Source organism: Mirounga leonina, unplaced genomic scaffold (genome assembly GCF_011800145.1).
Source record: "Mirounga leonina isolate KUSES-001 unplaced genomic scaffold, KU_Mleo_1.0 Mir_175, whole genome shotgun sequence".
Taxonomy (NCBI): Eukaryota; Metazoa; Chordata; class Mammalia; order Carnivora; family Phocidae; genus Mirounga; species Mirounga leonina.
Genome location: NW_023270453.1, coordinates 4,904,526 through 4,924,085, shown reverse-complemented (window position 1 = coordinate 4,924,085; position 19,560 = coordinate 4,904,526). Strand labels below are relative to the sequence as shown.

The following is a 19,560-nucleotide window of genomic DNA, read 5'->3' as shown; positions in this document are numbered from 1 at the left end:
AGATTTTATTTATTTTTTTTGAGAGAGAGAGAGACACACACAAAAAGTGGGGGAAGGGGCAGAGGGACAAACAGACTCCCTGCTGAGTGGGGAGCCTGACGCCCAGGACCCAGAGATTGTGACCTGATACTTAACTGAGCTAGCCAGGTGCCACTGAAGTTTGTACCTCTTGATCCCCTCACCCATCTCTCCCCAACACCCCCTCTCTCCTTTACGTCTGGAAACCACAAATCTATTCTCTGTATCTATGAGTTTTGTTTTGTTTGTTCGTTTGTTTTGCTTTTTAGATTTCACATATAAGTGAGATCAAGTGGTATTTGTTTCTCTCTGATTTATTTCATGTAACATAATGCCCTCAAGGTCCATCCATGTCGTTGCAAATGGAAAGATTTTATTCTTTTTTATGGCTTTTTAGTATTCCAGTATGTGCCTGTATGTGTGTGTGTGCAATGGAATATGTATATGTCGTATCTTCTTTATTTATTCATCTATAGATAGACACCTAGAGTTTCTATATCTTGGCTATTGTAGCTAATGCTGCAGTGAACCCTGGGGCGGGGGGCGGCATATGTCTTTTTGAGTTAATGTTTGTTTTCTTTGGATAAATACCCAGAAGTGGAATTGCTGTATCATATGGTAGTCCTATTTTTAATTTGTTGAGGAACTTCCATACTGTTTTCCATAGTGGCTACACCAATTTATACTCCTACTAACAGTGCACAAATGTTCCCTTTTCTCCACGTTGCTGCCAACACTTGTTATTTCTTGTCCTTTTGATAATAGTCATTCTGACAGGTGTTAGGTGATATCTCATTATGGTTTTGATTTACATTTCCCTGATGATTGGTGGTTTTGAGCATCTTTCCATATGTATGTATGTATGGATGTACTCTCTGGGAAAATGTCTATTCATTTCCTCTGCCTATTTTTAAATCAGATTTTTTTGTTTTGTTTTGTTACTGACCTATATGAATTCTTTATATAGTTTAGATAAAAACCCTTAATGAATATATGGTTTGCAAATATCATCTTCCATTCAGTAGGATGCCTTTTTATTTGGTTGATGTTTTCCTTTTCTATGCAGAAGCTTTTTCATTTCATGTAGTCCCATTTGCTTTTTTTTGCTTTTGTTGCCATTGCCTTTTGAGTCAGATCCAAAAAAATACTGCCAAGACCAATGTCAAGGAGCTTAATGCTTAAGTTTTCTTCTAAGAGTTTTATGGTGTCCAGACTTATATTTAAGGCTTTATTTATTTTATTTTATTATTATGTTATCTTAATCACCATACATTACATCATTAGTTTTTGATGTAGTGTTCCATGATTCATTGTTTGTGCATAACACCCTGTATTCCATGCAGTATGTGCCCTCTTTAATACCCATCACCAGGCCCCCTATCCCCCCACCCCCCTCCCCTCTAGAACCCTCAGTTTGTTTCTCAAAGTCCATAGTCTCTCATGGTTCGTCTCCCCCTCCGATTTCCCCCCTTTCATTCTTCCCTTCCTGCTATCTTCTTCTTCTTCTTTTTTAACATATAATGTATTATTTGTTTCAGAGGTACAGGTCTGTGATTCAACAGTCTTACACAATTCACAGCACTCACCAAAGCACATACCCTCCCCAATATCTATCACCCAGCCACCCCATCCCTCCCACCCCCCACCATTCCACCAACCCTCAGTTTGTTTCCTGAGATTAAGAATTCCTCATATCAGTGAGGTCATATGATACATGTCTTTCTCTGATTGACTTATTTTGCTCAACATAATACCCTCCAGTTCCATCCATGTCATTGCAAATGGCAAGATTTCATTCCTTTTGATGGCTGCATAATATTCCATTATATATGTATACCACCTCTTCTTTATCCATTCATCTGTCAATGGACATCTTGGCTCTTTCCGTAGTTTGGCTATTGTGGACATTGCTGCTATAAACATCGGGGTGCAGGTGCCCCTTCGGATCACTACATTTGTATCTTTGGGGTAAATACCCAGTAGTGCAATTGCTGGGTTGTAGGGTAGCTCTATTTTCAACTTTCAGAGGAAGCTCCATACTGTTTTCCAGAGCGGCTGCACCAGCTTGCATTCCCACCAACAGTGTAGGAGGGTTCCCCTTTCTCCGCATCCCCGCCAACATCTGTCGTTTCCTGGCTTGTTAATTTTAGCCATTCTGACTGGTGTGAGGTGGTATCTCATTGAAGTTTTGATTTGGATTTCCCTGATGCCGAGAGATGTTGAGCACTTTTTCATGGGTCTGTTGGCCATTTGGATGCCTTCTTTGGAAAAATGTCTGTTCATGTCTTCTGTCCATTTCTTGATTGGATTACTTGTTCTTTGGGTGTTGAGTCTGAGAAGTCCTTCATAGATTTTGGATACTAGCCCTTTATCTGATATGTCATTTGCAAATATCTTCTCCCATTCTGTCAGCTGTCTTTTGGTTTTGTTGACTGTTTCTTTTGCTATGCAAAAGCTTCTTATCTGGATGAAGTCCCAATAGTTCATTTTTGTATCCTTGCTTCCCTTGCCTTTGGCCATGTTTCTAGGAAGAAGTTGCTGTGGCTGAGGTTGAAGAGGTTGCTTCCTGTAGGATTTTGATGGACTTCTGTCTCACATTTAGGATTTTGATGGACTCCTGTCTCACATTTAGGTCTTTCAACTATTTTGAGTCTATTTTGGTGTGTTGTGTAAGGAAATGGTCCAGTTTCATTCTTCTGCATGTGGCTGTCCCATTTACCCAACACCATTTGTTGAAGAGACTGTCTTTTTTCCATTGGACATTCTTTCCTCCTTTGTTGAAGATTAGTTGACCATAGAGTTGGGGGTCCATTTCTGGGCTCTCTATTCTGTTCCATTGATCTATGTGTCTGTTTTTGTGCCAGTACCATATGTCTTGATGACAGCTTTGTAATAGAGTTTGAAGTGCGAGATTGTGATGCCACGAGCTTTGCTTTTCTTTTTCAACATTCGTCTGGCTATTCGGGTTCTTTTCTGGTTCCATACCAATTTTAGGATTATTTGCTCCATTTCTCTGAAAAAAGTGGATGGTATTTTGATGGGGATTGCATTGAATGTGTAGATTGCTCTAGGTAGCATTGAAATCTTCACAATATTTGTTCTTCCATGAGCATGGAATGTTTTTCCCTTTCTTTCATGAGTATTTTCTAGTTTTCTGAGTACAGATCCTTTGCCTCTTTGGTTAGATTTATTCCTAGGTATCTTATGGTTTTGGGTGCCATTTTAAATGGGATTGACTCCTTAATTTCTCTTTGTTCTGTCTTGTTGTTGGTGTATAGGAATGCCACTGATTTCTATGCATTGATTTTATAGCCTGCCAGTCTACTGAATTCCTGTATGAGTTCTAGCAGTTTTGAGATGGAGTCTTTTGGGTTTTCCACATAAAGTATCATAGCATCTGCAAACAGTGAGAGTTTGACTTCTTCTTTGCGGATTTGGATGCCTTTTATTTCTTTTTGTTGTCTGATTGCTGTGGCTAGGACTTCTAGTACTATGTTGAATAGCAGTGGTGATAGTGGACATCCCTGCCATGTTCCTGACCTTAGGGAGAAAGCTCTCAGTTTTTCCCCATTGAGAATGATATTTGCTGTGGGTTTTTCATAGATGGCTTTTATGATATTGAGGTATGTACCCTCTATCTCTGTACTCTGAAGAGTTTTGATCAGAAAAGGATGCTGTACTATGTCAAATGCTTTTTCTGCACCTATTGAGAGGATCATACGATTCTTGTTCTTTCTTTTGTTAATGTATTGTATCACACTGATTGATTTGTGGATGTTGAACCAACCTTGCAGCCCAGGGATAAATCCCACTTGGTTGTGGTGAATAATCCTTTAATGTACTGTTGGATCCTATTCGCTAGTATTTTGGTGAGAATTTTTGCATCCATGTTCATCAAGGATATTGGTCTGTAATTCTCCTTTTTGATGGGGTCTTTGTCTGGTTTGGGGATCAAGGTAATGGTGGCTTCATAAAACGAGTTTGGAAGTTTTCCTTCCATTTCTATTTTTTGGAACAGTTTCAGAAGAATAGGTATTAATTCTTCTTTAAATGTTTGTTAGAACTCCCCTGGGAAGCCATCTGGCCCTCGGCTCTTGTTTTTTGGGAGATTTTTGATGACTGCTTCAATTTCCTTAGTGGTTATAGGTCTGTTCAGGTTTTCTATTTCTTCCTGGTTCAGTTTTGGTAGTTGATACATCTCTAAGAAAGCATCCATTTCTTCCAGATTATCTAATTTGCTGGCATAGAGGTGCTCATAATATGTTCTTATAATTGTTTGTATTTCTTTGGTGTTGGTTGTGATCTCTCCTCTTTCATTCATGATTTTATTTATTTGGGTCCTTTCTGTTTTCTTTTTGATACGTCTGGCCAGGGGTTTATCAATCTTGTTAATTCTTTCAAAGAACCAGCTCCTAGTTTCGTGGATCTGTTCTACTGTTCTTTTGGTTTCTATTTCATTGATTTCTGCTCTGATCTTTATTTTTCTCTTCTCCTGCTGGGTTTAGGCTTTATTTGCTGTTCTTTCTCCATCTCCTTTAGGTGTAGGGTTAGGTTGTGTATTTGAGACCTTTCTTGGTTCTTGAGAAAGGCTTGTATTGCTATATACTTTCCTCTTAGGACTGCCTTTGTTGCATCCCAAAGATTTTGAACAGTTTTGTTTTCATTTTCATTTGTTACCATGAATTTTTTAAATTCTTCTTTAATTTCCTGGTTGACCCATTCTTTCTTTAGTAGGATGCTCTTTAGCCTCCATGTATTTGAGTTCTTTCCGACTTTCCTCTTGTGATTGAGTTCTAGTTTCAAAGCATTGTGGTCTGAAAATATGCAGGGAATGATCCCAATCTTTTGGTACCGGTTGAGACCTGATTTGTGACCTAGGATGTGATGTATTCTGGAGAATGTTCCATGGGCACTAGAGAAGAATGTGTATTCCATTGCTTTAGGATGGAATCTTCTGAATATGTCTGTGAAGTCCATTTGGCCCAGTGTGTCATTTAAAGTCTTTACTTCCTTGTTGATCTTTTGCTTAGATGATCTGTCCATTTCAGTGAGGGGGGTGTTAAAGTCCCCCACTATTATTGTGTTGTTGTCAATGTGTTTCTTTGCTTTTGTTATTAATTGCCTTATATATTGGCTGCTCCCATGTTAGGGGCATAGATATTTACAATTGTTAGATCTTCTTGTTGGATAGACCCTTTAAGTAGGATATAGTGTCCTTCCTCATCTCTTATTACAGTCTTTGGTTTAAAATCTAGTTTGTCTGATCTAAGGATTGCCACCCAGCTTTCTTTTGGTGTCCATTAGCATGGTAAATGGTTTTCCACCCCCTCACTTTCAATCTCTGGGGGTGTCTTTGGGTCTAAAATGAGTCTCTTGCGGATAGCATGTCAATGGGTCTTGTTTTTTAATCCAATCTGATAGCCTTTGTCTTTTGATTGGGGCATTTAGCCCATTTACATTCAGGGGAACTATCAAAAGATATGAATTTAGTGTCACTGTATTGCCTGTAAGGTGACTGTTACTGTATATTGTCTGTGTTCCTTTCTGGTCTGTGTTGCTTTTAGGCTCTCTCTTTGCTTAGAGGACCCCTTTCAAGATTTCCTGTAGGGCTGGTTTTGTGTTTGCAAATTCCTTTAGTTTTTGTTTGTCCTGGAAGCTTTTTATCTCTCCTTCTATTTTCAATGACAGCCTAGCTGGATATAGTATTCTTGGCTGCATATTTTTCTCATTTAGTGCTCTGAATATAACATGCCAGCCCTTTCTGGCCTGTCAGGTCTCTGTGGATAGGTCTGTTGCCAATCTAATGTTTCTACCATTGTAGGTTACATATCTCTTCTCCCGAGCTGCTTTCAGGATTTTCTCTTTGTCTCTGAGACTCGTAAGTTTTACTATTAGATGTCAGGCTGTTGACCTATTTTTATTGATTTTGAGAGGGGTTCTCTGTGCTTCCTGGATTTTGTGCCTGTTTCCTTCCCCAAATTAGGGAAGTTCTCTGCTATAATTTGCTCCATTATACCTTCTGCCCCTCTCTCTCTTTCTTCTTCTTCTGGGATCCCAATTATTTCTAATGTTGTTTCATCTTATGTTATCACTTATCTCTCAAATTCTGCCCTTGTGATCCAGTAGTTGTTTCTCTCTCTTTTTCTCAGCTGCTTTATTTTCCATCATTTGGTCTTCTATATCAGTGATTCTCTCTTCTGCCTCATTTATCCTAGCAGTTAGAGCCTCCATTTTTTATTGCACCTCATTAATAGCCTTTTTGATTTTGATTGGTTAGATTTTAGTTCTTTTATTTCTCCAGAAAGGGTTTCTCTAATATCTTCCATGCTTTTTTCAAGTACAGCTAGTATCTTTAAAATCATCATTCTGAACTCTAGTTCTGACATCTTATTAATGTCTGTATTGATTAGGTTCCTGGCAGTTGGTACTGCCTCTTGTTCTTTTTGTTGAGGTGATTTTTTCCATCTTGTCATTTTGTCCAGGGGCGAATAGATGAATGAGAGAACAAAATGCTAACAGAGTAACAACGTCCCCAGAAAAATATACACTAAACAAATCAGAAGAGACCTGAAACTGGGGGAAAAGAAAGGGAAAGAAAGAAAAAAGAAAAAAAAAAAAGAAAAAGATAAAAACAAACAAACAAACAAAAAACCAAAAAAACCAGAATATGATCAAATATGATCAGGCTGGTGTATAGATTAGTGCCACACTCTAGATTTTGGGCATATTTTGGTCTGTTAGAAGAAAGTGCCTCCCAAAATTTTAAAGAAAGAAAAACTTATATATGTACAAAACTAAGGGTTAATACAGTGAAGGGATGGAATATGACCATAAAGATGAAAATTATAAAAGCTTTTATAAAAGGAATTGATAAGATAAGAAGTTGATTGAAAAAAGAAAGAAGAGGATTTTAAAACAATAAAGGGAGAGAATGTGATCAGGCAGGAGACTAGAACAAAGCCATACACTAGAGATTTAGGGTATATTTTGATCTGTTAGAAGAAACTGTATCCCAAAATTTTAAAGAGAGAACAACTTATACATATATACCAAAAATAAGGTTAACTACTATGAAGGGATGGAATATGACTCTAAAAATGAAAAGCAAAAAAGATTTTTCAAAAAAGGGATTGATAAGATGTTGGTTGAACAAGGGAAAAAGAAAAATTCAAAAAAAAAAATTAACTTTGAAAGACTAAAGAATCATGGGAAAAAAGCCATGAATTATATGTGCAGTATTCCCCTAGTGCTGGTGTTCTGCCGTTCTCATTGATAGGTAAACTTGGTCTTGGCTGGCTGTTCTTGCTGATCTTCTTGGGGGGGGGGACCTTTGCCATGGTTCCCAGACGTCGTTGCCCGAGGCAGAATTGCCCCGCCCTTGCCCTGTCCAGGCTAAGTAATCTGCTGGGGTTTGCTCTCAGGAGCTTTTGTTCCTTGCAAGCTTTCTGTGCAGCTTTGGAGGACAAGAGTGAAAATGGCGGCTCCCAATCTCCACCCTGGAGAAGCTGAGAACTCGGGGCCCCACTCCTCAATGCATCCCCAGAGAAAAGCAGTCAGTCACTCCCATCTCCCCAGTCTCCGGCCTCACTCCATGCTCACCCGGCCTGTGATCGAGCATTTCTATCTCTGGCACACGACCCTGTGTGGAGTCTCCAAACCCAGCAGATCCCTGCGGTGCGCTCCTGCGCTGCTCCTCCCAGGGGAGGAAGGTGAGTCTCCCAGGATCTGCCGCTTGTTGGGTCCCTGCTGGAGGAGCAGTGGTCCGACTGTGCTGTGGATCACAGTTTATGGCAACACCAAGCTGAGAGCCCGCACCTCAGCTCTGTCTCTGCAGCCAGCTTCCCCGCTCCGATACCTGGGAGCTCTGCAACACTCAGGCACCCCAGTGTTCCTGTGACCCCGAGGGTCCTGAGACCACACTGTACCACGAGGGTTCCACCCCCTGCTTAGCCACTGGGGCGACATCCCTCAGCAGAGCCGACTTCTAAAAGTTCCCATTTTGTGCTCTGCTGCTCTATCACTTGCCAGTAGTGACAGATGGAGGCCCTCTCCCCTGCTGTCTATCCTCCCGAATATCACCTCGGATTCACTTCTCCACACATCCTACCTTCCAGAAAGTGGTCGCTTTTCTGTTCAGACAGTTGTTGCTATTCCTTTCTTTGATCTCCTGTTGAGTTCGTAGGTGTTCAGAATGGTTTGATCCCTATCTAGCTGAATTCCTGGGACCAGATGAAATCCAGGTCTCCTACTCCTCCACCATCTTGCTCCTCCTTAAGTCTTTATTTTTAATTAATTTGTGTGTATGGTATAAGATAGTGGTCCTGTTTTATTCTTTTGTAAGTGAATTCCAGTTTCCTAACACCATTTACTGAAGAGACTATCCTTACCTTCTTTGTTGTAGATTAATTGACCATATATGTGCGGGTTTATTTCTGGGCTCTCTATTCTGTTCCATTGATCGGCGTCTGCTTTTATGCCAATCCCATGCTATTTTGATTACTTTGGCTTTGTAATATAGTTTGAAATCTTGGAGTGTGATACCTTCAGCTTTGTTCTTTCTCAAGATTGCTTTGGCTATTTGGGATCTTCTGTGGTTCCATACAAATTTTAGGTTTGTTCTTTTCTGTGAAAAATGCTATTGTTATTTTGATAGGGATTACATTGAATCTGTGTGTTGCTTTGGGTAACAGGGACACTTTTATAATATTAATTCTCCAATCCATGAGCATGGACTATCTTTCTCTTTATTTGTGTCTTCTTCAATTTCTTTCATCAATTCTTATAATTTTCAGTGTACAGATCTTTTACCTTCTTGGTTAAATTATTCCTAGGTATTTTATTCTTTTGATGCAATTGAAAATGGGATTGTTTTCTTAATTTCTCTTTCTTATAGTTCCTTGTTAGTGCATAAAAAGGCAACAGAGTTTTATATATGGATTTTGTATCCTGCAACTTCATTGAATTTCTTATTAGTTTTAACAGTTTTTTTTTTTTTTCTTTTTGGTGGAGTCTTTAGGGTTGTCTATAAAACCATATCATCTGCAAATAGTGAAAGTTTTATTTCTTCCTTTCTAACTTAGGTGACTCTTATTTCTTATTCCTGCCTAAGCTCTGACTAGGACTTCCAATATTATGTTGAGTAAAAGTGGCAAAAGTGGTCATCCTTGTCTTTTTCATGGTCTTAAGGGAAAAGCTTTCAGCATTTGAGTATGTTAGTTGTGGGCTCACCATATATGGCCTTTATTATGTTAAGGTACATTCTGTCTATTCCCAATTGAGTGAGAGATTTTTCATAAATGGATATTGATTTTGTCAATTGCTTTTTCTGCTTCTATTGGGATGATAGTATGATTTATTTTTATTTTTATTTTTTTAGACAGAGGGAGAGTAAGTGTGAGTAAGGGGGGGCAGGGAGAGACAGAATCTTAAGCAGATTCCATGCACAGGATGGAACCCAATGTGGGGCTCCATCTCACAACACTAAGATCATGACCTGAGCCAAAATCAAGAGTTGAACTCTTAACTGACTGAGCCACCCAGGTGCCCCAAGATGATAATGATTTTTTATTTTCATTTTGTTAATGTGGTGTATCACATTGATTGATTTGCATATATTGAACTATCTTTGCATCCTGAAATAAATCCTATTTGATCATGGTTTATGATCCTTTTAAGGCATTGTTAAATTCTGTTTGTTAACATTTTGTGAGGATTTTTGCATCTGTGTTCATCATGGATATTGGCCTATAATTTTCTTTCTTTCTTTCTTTCTTTTGTGATGTCTTTGCCTGGTTTTGGTATCAAGGTAATGCTGGACTCATAAAATGAGTTTGGGAGTTTTCCTTCCTCTTCAATTTTTTGGAAGAGTTGAGAAAAATAAGTTTCAGCTCTTCTTTGAATGTTTGGTAGAATTCACTGGTGAAACCATCTGATCCTGCGCTTTTGTTTGTTGGGGTTTTTTTTATTACTGATGCATTCTCTTTACTAGTAATTGGTCTGTTCAGATTTTATATTTCTTCATGATCCAGTCTTGGAAGATTGTATATGTCTAGGAATTTATCCATTTCTTCTAGGTTGTCCAATTTGTAGGAATATAATTGTTTATAGTAGTCTCTTTTGATACTTTGTATTTCTTTGGTATCAGTTGTAATTTTTCCTCTTTCTTTTCTGTTTTTATTTATTTGCACCTTCTTTCTTTTTATCTGACTGAGTCTAGCTAAAGGTTTGTCAGTTTTGTGTATCTTTTCAAAGAACCAACTGTTAGTTTCATTGATCTTTTTGTTGTCTTTTTCATCTCTCTTTCATTTATTTTTGTTCTGATCTTTATTATTTCCTTCCTTCTACTAACTTTGGGCTTCATTTGTTCTTCTTTTTCTAGTTCCTTTAGATATACAGTTAGATCATTTATTTGAGATTTTTCTTGTTTCTTGAGGTAGGCCTCTATAGCTATGAACTTCCCTCTTAGAATGTTTTTGCTGAATCACATGGATTTTGGTCTGTTTATTTACATTTCATTTCTCTGAAGATATTTTCTGATTTCTCCTTTGATTTTTTCATTGACTTCTTCATTGTTCAGTAGCATATTTTAAAATCTCAACTCATTTGTGATTTTTCCAGTTTTCTTTTTGTAGTTGATTTCTGGTTTCATACCATTGTGTTTGAAAAAGATGCTTGATATGATTTCAGTTTTCTTAAATTTATTGAGACTTATTTTGTGGCCTAGCATATGACCTATCTTGGAGAATATTCCTTGTGTACTTGAGAAGAATGTATATTCAGCTGTTTGGGGAAGGATTGTTCTTTGTATGTAAATTACTTATCTCCATTTCCTTAAGTTTTTTTCTGGGGTTTTATCTTGGTTTTTTGTTTGTTTGTTTGTTTGTTTAAAACATATTCCTCTAGTTCCTCATTTTGTTTAACTCTCTGCGTTTGATTCTGTGGGTCAGGTGAAACAGCTATCTTTCTCAGTCATAAAGTGGTGGCCCTGTGTGGGCAATGATCCTTACCATTTAACTTTGCTCTAGTCATTAGCTGTTTCTTGAATTGTCTCTCCAGTTGTTTCAGACTTATGGAGCCCAGAAATACAGTCCCTCCTGGCTACCAAAGCCCAGGACTCAAGGGGAATCCCTTGTGTGGACTGTGCATGGAAGGACTATGGGGAGGTAGAGTGCTGCCTGCTCTTTCTGGGGGGCTGCAGTAGTGGAATGGGGGGCTTTCACCTGCCTCTGGCAAGGCTGCAGCATCAGTGTGGTTGGGTGGGTGGGCACTCGCTGGGTGGATTGATAGTGCAAAAATAGCACCCACTAGTGCTAGCACTAGCAAAGTAGAGGAAGAATGCAAAAAATTTTTGCAGTTTTCTCTGGAGAGAGTTCCAACAGGCTTTTGCGTCTCTGGTGGAATTTTTAAGATTAGCAAGTGAATCTCCTTTGCATATGGTCTGTCTTTTGAAACTGCTGCTTTTGCCCTGGGCCCTGGGGTGAGTGAGTTTGTGTATGAGATCTTTAAGAGTAGACTTTCTATTCCCTACATCCCTATTCTCTTGGATTTAAAACCCATTGGTTTTCAAAACCAGATGTTTTGGGGGCTCATCTCTAGTACACATCATGAGAATTGGGGTGCCTGATGTTAGACACAAATCTTTCTCTCCCTGGGAAGGAGTTCCACATTTGTGAGACCCTTCCTGATGGTGAGTCACTACACCCTGCTGGGGTTTTTGGTAAGACTAGGTCTCTGCTTCTGCTACCCATCTCAACATGGCCTTTTTATCCTTTGTTGTAGAGTAATTTTTCATCTAGTTATCAAGTTCCTTTCAGAGGGAATTGTTCCATATGTAGCTATAGATTTGTTGTATCCATGGGAGGAGGTTAGTTCAGGATCTTCCTATGCTGCCATCTTGAACCACCTCTGGCAAAGGTTGCTTTAAAATTCAGCTTAGGAATTAATAAATTTTCACTAGGGAAATCTTCCCTTTCTTTATTATTGATAAGGCTTATTTATTTAAAACAGTAAAAATAATATTGATAAAGGTAAATAAAAGCTAGAAAATTATTGTTTCTAAATCAAAAGCCTAGAAAAACTTATTAGGTAGTTGAGAAAATATAATTTTTAATATCTTTTATATTAATTGTGGAAGTACAGTGGAGAAATTGGGACTTGCACAGGTAAGTTATGACTACATCAACTAAGACAACTTCCCTAACTGACTCGTAACAATTGGTCTAACAACTTTTTACACTCATGTATTATATATTTTTATAGAGTCTAGATTGTGCTTAGGAATTACAAAAACTAGAGGGAGATGCACAATTTAGTGAGAAAAAATGTTTATAGGGAACTCTTAATACTTTAATTGTGGGACTTGAGAGTTTAGGTTTTTATTAGTTTTGAACATAAATCCCAGAAGGGCACATGAGGTAATTTTGAAGCCTATATTTGCTGCTCAAAAGATCATGATCTGCCAAATTAAGTGAAAGGAAAAGGGGATCATCCTGGCCATGTCATTCATGCCTCATGGCACTGGAAACATCTGTTGGAGTTGGCAATGGGCCAATCAGGGACTTCTCCAAAAGCAAAGTCTAGTGACAACTTTTAGGAGGAAGAGATGAAACCATTTAGGGAAATTCTTATATAGTGTGGCATTTTTCTCATTTCTACTACAACATCATCTTTATAATCCTTTCACAAGTAATTTTATTTTTACCATTTAAAGAACATAAATTAAGCATTCATGATGAAATTTCCAGTAGTACAAATTAAATAGATGTTGAATTGTGTATTCTTTCATTTTTTTTGAATTTGTTAATATATATGTTTCTAGCCATGAAAATGTAGGCCTCAAATTTTGACCCATTTTAGTTATAATATTTAGAATTTTTAGAGTTCTAACTACAGATAAGGCCAATAATGTTCTTCATAGAATAAAACAAAATGATCACATTTTTATCTGTACCTGGTTGTTTTTGTTTTAACCTTTATTTGTTATTTGAGTTTTTCTGGTATTTTATATGAAAATGATTACAGATTCATTTATATTTATATACTAATAAATAAGTCCCAAATGTCAGGAGAGACAGCTCAGCCCCTCAGTTTATGTATCTTCTCACTCCTATTACAGATATTGAGCTTCAATGGAAACACTAGAATGTTCTTAATAACAACATAGTAATAAAATAGAAGTGTTTTTTTTTTTAAAGATTTTATTTATTTATTTGACAGAGAGAGACACAGCGAGAGAGGGAACACAAGCAGGAGGGAGTGGAAGAGGGAGAAGCAGGCTTCCCACTGAGCAGGGAGCCTGATGTGGGGCTCGATCCCAGGACCCTGGGATCATGACCTGAGCCAAAGGCAGACGCTTAACGATTGAGTCACCCAGGTGCCCCAGAAGTGGTTTTTAATAGTACTTTAAAACATTCATGAGATTAAATAATAGTCAAGTAGATTAATATATAAGTAAGCTATCATGTTTCCAATACTGTGAGTGCAGTTGTTATAGAACTATAACAAAAAAGTAGCTTCACAAGAGGGGGGTAAAGATGGACCAAATTTAGGCTCATTTTAGCAAATTCCAGGAGATATATTATACTCCCACAATAAGAGAATAAAGTTGCATTCACAATGTAAAGAATACATTGTGCAATTAAACTAATACTGACAACATAAAATGTAGTTGACATCTCAGGTTAACACGCAAGAGGATGGTCTTTTATCCGTTATAATATTAAGGGGGTAGAACTTTTGTTAATAAAGCAGGGGGCCTTCCTTTCCTGATAACCTCCTGATTTTTGGAAAGAAAACATGTGTACATTACATTTGTGTTTTTCTTCCTGTTTAGAGCCAAATGATGAGTTATGGATTGGCTTAAATGACATCAAGATTCAAATGTATTTTGAGTGGAGTGATGGGACCCCTGTTACATTTACTAAATGGCTTCGTGGGGAACCAAGCCATGAAAACAACAGGCAGGAAGACTGCGTTGTAATGAAAGGCAAGGTAAGGCAACTTTATTTGCTGATATCTAGCAAAAACCAGAGGGTATTTTTCTTCCTGCCTCACTCACTACATATCATTTTGATTGTTTCTAGTCTAGGTGATCTATCTATATTTCAATTGTTTAGCAAAGTCAAATTTTCAAGAGGACTAGAAAACCAACAGGCAGAAACTTTCAGTTCAAGGATGAAAGTAACCAGTAACCCATATTCATCTGGTTCCTGTGCTGGGTTCTCAGTGGCAATACATATAGCTTGACTTATCAAATGAGAGCTTTGGTTTTATTTTTGACTGGTTGCTCTGAGTAGATGTTCTTAGGTCTATTCTGGGTTCCACAATCTGCAGTCTGTGCTTGGAGAGCTACATTTGTTCTTTTAGGTTACATGGAGATGTCGCATATGAAAAGATGGCATCCATGTCCTAAATATGACTTTAGTGACTGAAGAATATCATCAAATTATCTTTTGCTAATGGATAATGAACATGGTGGTTGAGAGGCTGGGTTTTGATGCATGGCTTATTCTCTCCAGAATAAGAGAGATGGCATGGCTTCTGAAACTTAATGGTTTCAGAAACTTAGTTTAACACTAAGTTTAACCTATTCAATCCTTATAGCCACCATTAAGCTGGGTACAATTGTTGATTGAATAGGTTAATGCATATAACAAGCACAGTGACTGACCCAAACTTATTGTTCAGTAGGTATTAGCTGTTTCGTCATTGGGGTTGTTTTCATTGTGATTAATTGAAAGCTTAAGAAAAAAGTAGGTGTTAACTATTGAAAGGATAGGCAGAAGTGTGTCCTAGGAAGAGGAAACCAGGAAACATCATTCTTGTAAAGAACTGAAAGACAATATGGCTGAAAGCCCAGAGTTAGAGGTGGAAGGGTGGGTAGGAACACTAGCGAGTGTTGAGGTGGAGAAAATATGCCTTAGCCCAGGAGTGGCAAGAACAATTTTTCAATTTAGAAATATTACTCTGGCTGAAAGTTGAGTACCAGATGGCAGTGGGTTGCAACTGAGTGATAAATGAGGGATCAGAGGCAGACAATATAGAAAACATTTTTCAATAGTTACATGAGGGAGAGGAGAGGCCATTTTGATGTGAAGTCTCTCAGGAAGGGGGAACAGGTAGAATCTGAAGCTGAGCGGGAAGTAGAGCCTTAGATCCAGGAGGACAGTCATTAATATGAATTGGAAAAGGGAAGAGAGATGACTGGTTTTGGGGTGTTTTCAACTTTGGTGTGTTGGGCAAGGGAGTTTTTCTGGATGGCTCTCTATGTACTTGGTTAACTTGAAAACAGCCAACAGGAGAGGCTGCGTGTAGACCTTCTTTTGGCACCATCACTTCAAGGCTTACAAACTTTTTTAGTTTCTCTCTAGATTCCTCTACACAGTGGCGAGGACAGCCAAAATATAAAAACATATTGGGGGTCTGCAATCTCCTTTCACATCTTTGTAGCCAGAACCAAATTTGCTGTTGACTTATAAAATGTCAATTTACCTTTCCTTTCAGAGATGCCATTTTTCTCTTAAGAACTTTTGTTTTCCTTTCCTGAGGCCCAATTACAAGAAAACAGTCTCAGAGTCAAACAACTGATAATCAAACATTTTTTTCTCTTTGCTTTCTGCAGGATGGGTACTGGGCAGATCGGGCCTGTGAGCGACCTCTTGACTACATCTGTAAGATGAAATCTCAAACCCAACCCTCGGGAACAGTGGAGGTAGAACAAGGCTGCCAAAAAGTAAGTATTGAGCATGCACAGTAAGTTCAGACCTCAAAACATTATGTGATATCTTGGATTTATTTTTTGGCAGCAGAAGAGTTTTATTATTGTCATAGCCAAGTGTTCTAGCTGTTTAGATGTTCAACAGGTTCTTGTTAGGGTTTGGCATCATTGTTCTTCCTGAAGGCCTCTTTGAGTGTTCTCTACAGTTACCATGGGTGCATGTGGTCAGCAGACTTTCAGAACACCATGGGAATTCTCCCACCCCAATGCGGGAGCGAGAACAGAGAATAAAAGCACACACCCAGGGAGCCTGGTGAGGGTAATGAGATTCAGGTGGGTTATGGTCATGGAAGAAAGGTCATTGAAGCCTTGGTAGTTGATGATCCATCCTATGGGTTGTAGAAACATTTCCAGTAGATAACCATTAAGTTTCAGATAGCAAACTATCCTGTCATTTTCTCCATTTATAAGGACGTCCTCCATTGAGGACGCTGCTTCTGATGGGGATTCCTCCCAATAGATCCCTGTAGCAAGAGGCGGGAGATCAAACTAGCTGGTGGTAGCCAGCAGTAACCAGTTACACTGAATAAAGCCATGCCATCTTAGTATCTATCAATCTTGCCTGTACCTCAGTACTACCTCCCTCTAGCTCTTAAAATTCTTTGAGGTTGAAGTAAATGATCTCTTTGAAACAATTTCTAACAGCATAAAGAAACTACAAAATACAGGGTGTATGGTTATCATTTTCCTGTTTAACTGCTGAGTTGCTTGTCTTCCTCTTTTTTCCTTTCTCACTTCTCTTGGATAAAAATAAAGTAGAAACTAATTTTCTTTCCAAGCATGTCATGTTGTGATCAGATCATCCTGTCACAAACACCAGAAGGCTGAGAGTTCATGAAACATAATTTAGGACTGTCCAAATAAATCATCAAGAAACATCAAGCAGACACAAAATCAGAGACTGTTAGAGATATAGGGGATCTTTGAGATAATTGAAATCCCCCCTTTAATTTTTATGTTCTGAAAATTCAGCCCAGAGAAGCTATGACTTTCTTGGAGTGACAGAAGCAAGGCTAGAACCCCGGTCTCCTGACCCCACATCTCTACGCTGAAACTAATGGGTTCCCTACCAGTGTATTTACATATTCTTTGCCTAATCATATGGATATACGAGTGAGTGTATATTATTGTAATTTTATATAAAGAAGAAATAATCCTTAAATGTTATTACTTCTATACAATTGATCAAAGTTTGTATACATGTAACAGTTTATATAGATAATAAGTTATATATATATAGTCTAGTAATTGTCATATCTACAATGTCTGATAAAATCCAGTTTAATCAGTAGGGTGGTAATAAGAAAAATAAGACAACATCCATAACTCTTTGTTGAGTGTAGTTACTATGCTGCCAATGATCTTAAAGGATAAATATTGTGTTCCTAATTAGACAGAAGGGGAAACTGAAGCTCAGAGGCATTAAATAATTTGGCCAGTTTAAAAATACCTGCTGCTGCGTTCTACATGGAGCACTGGGTGTTATGCACAAACAGTGAATCATGGAACACTACATCTAAAACTAATGATGTAATGTATGGGGATTAACATAACAATAAAAACATTTAAAAAAATAATGATAAATAAAAAAAAAGGAAAAAAAAAAAACCTGCTGCTGTAGGTTGCTTTCCTCAGAGGGCTGGGAAGACTCGAACAACAACAACAAAAATCCACTCACTAGCTAAGAAAGATAACGAGACTTTTTTTTCTTTCTTTTTTTTCTGTCTGGGCCTGGGCACTCGGTGATGTGGGGACCTTTTTGAGAATTCAAAACCATAGGCGTGTTATAAAGATCTGGGGTTCAGTTTTCAATTCACTGCTACCTTTGTGGGATATCTGGGGCAAAGTGGTCCTGAGTCTCTGAGATTCCAGGATGTCTGACAGATGCAAATGTTAAGCTATTTTATACAGAAGCTCCCTTTTCCAGGCTGAGGAGGAATCCCATGGATGAGTTTGAAATCTGAAATTATAAAATCTACTACCAGGAGCTTTAGATGGTAGGATTAATGGATGTGACATTCACATGAATGTGTTTTTAAATACAGAAATGAAAGGTGAACTTGGAACCCTGGACCAACGAACCAAGTTTTCTTATCGAGTGCTTTCATTATGATTCACTTCCAAATATTTTTAATTTCCATTAAGATTTCTTTGATCCTTGGGGCGCCTGGGTGGCTCAGTTGGTTGGGCGACTGCCTTCGGCTCAGGTCATGATCCTGGAGTCCCAGGATCGAGTCCCGCATCGGGCTCCCTGCTTGGCGGGGAGTCTGCTTCTCCCTCTAACCCTACCCCCTCTCATGCTCTCTGTCTCTCATTCTCTCTCTCTCAAATAAATAAATAAAATCTTAAAAAAAAAGATTTCTTTGATCCTTGAATTATTTAGGTGTGTGTGTGTGGGTGGGTGGGTGTGTTGATATTGGTTGGGGGTTTTGGTGGTAATGATGGGAATTTTGTTTTTCAGTTTCTAAATAATTAGAGACTATTGATTTCACTGCACTGTGGATCATAGAGAGTTTTGGTTGTCGTTACTTGTTGAGACTTTATGGTCTAGTTCATAGTTTTTGTAAATAATCAGTGTGCTTGAACAGAATGATCTTTGCTTGTTCAGTTCAGGGTCCATATACGTTGACTAGGAAAAAGCTTAACAATTTATATTATTTTAGATGTTCTATATTCCTAATATTTTGTCTGCTCGACAAAATATTCTCCTTGCGATTCTGTCAGTTTTTGTTTTATACACTTTCATCTGTGTCATATCTTCCTGATACATCAGACCTTTAATTATGTAATTACTTTCCTTATTCATATTGCTTTTTTTTAACCATAAAGTCAATTTTAAATAATATCAATATTGCCACAGAAGCTATCTTTTGCTTGGTATTTCCCTAGAATCTCTTTTTCCAACTAATTGCTTTTAATTATTCTGTGTCATGGGATGGCTCTTGTAAATATATATCAGCATTTTTATTTTTTATCTCATTTGAGGAACTCTGTCTTTTTATTGGCAAACTTGAGTTCAGACTTTTTTTTGCATACTGATATATTTGCATTTGTTTCTACCATCTTATTTTGAATTTTATTTTATTTACTGTTCTGATTTCTTTTCTCTCGTTTGTCCTGTCCTGCATTCCACTGGTTCTATTGAATGTTTTGATCCCATTTTCCTCTTCTACAGGTTTATGAATAATACATTCCACTTTTTTTTTTTTAATGGTTAACCTTGGGTTTTGTGTTTTTTTAAAAAAGATTTAATTTATTTATTTGAGAGAGAGAGAGGTCACAAGCAGTGGGGAGGGGTAGAGGGAGAAGCAGGCTCCCTGCTGAACAGGGAGCCGGATGCGGGACTCAATCCCAGGGATCATAACCTGAGCTGAAGGCAGACGCTTCACCGACTGAGCCACCCAGGCGCCCTAACCTTAGGTTTTTAACATACAATACTGACTTGAAGTTAATCAGTATCTCTCTCTGCTTCCTGAACAAAATGAAGTTTATTATTCCACGTAAACATTAACATTTTTTTTATCTTGGAAATAATGTGAGACTCAGAAGGAACTGAAAAAGAAAGTACAGAGAATTCCCTGTACCATCTACTCTCCTCCCTGCAGTGAGAACTTAGGTAACTAGAGTTCGAACAGCTACGTAATTGACATGGGTACAGTATATTAAGGAAACTATACATCTTGTTAATTTCCCATTCCTTAACTTCCCACCTGCAATTAGTTATCTCTGCTATTCATACAGACATTTAGACCTGGATTCACTAAGAC

The 19,560-nt window shown here is 38.0% G+C and overlaps 1 protein-coding gene across 3 annotated transcripts in view; it reads left to right on the top strand.

The window, feature by feature from the left end:
- Nucleotides 1-19,560, top strand: part of MRC1 (mannose receptor C-type 1) — a 109,329-nt gene that overhangs the window by 38,785 nt on the left and 50,984 nt on the right. For all 3 annotated transcript variants that reach the window (XM_035021531.1, XM_035021532.1, XM_035021533.1), the window contains 2 exons: nt 13,850-14,007; nt 15,638-15,748. In XM_035021531.1, the coding sequence (XP_034877422.1) occupies nt 13,850-14,007; nt 15,638-15,748 (269 nt within the window). The remainder of the gene's footprint in view (nt 1-13,849; nt 14,008-15,637; nt 15,749-19,560) is intronic.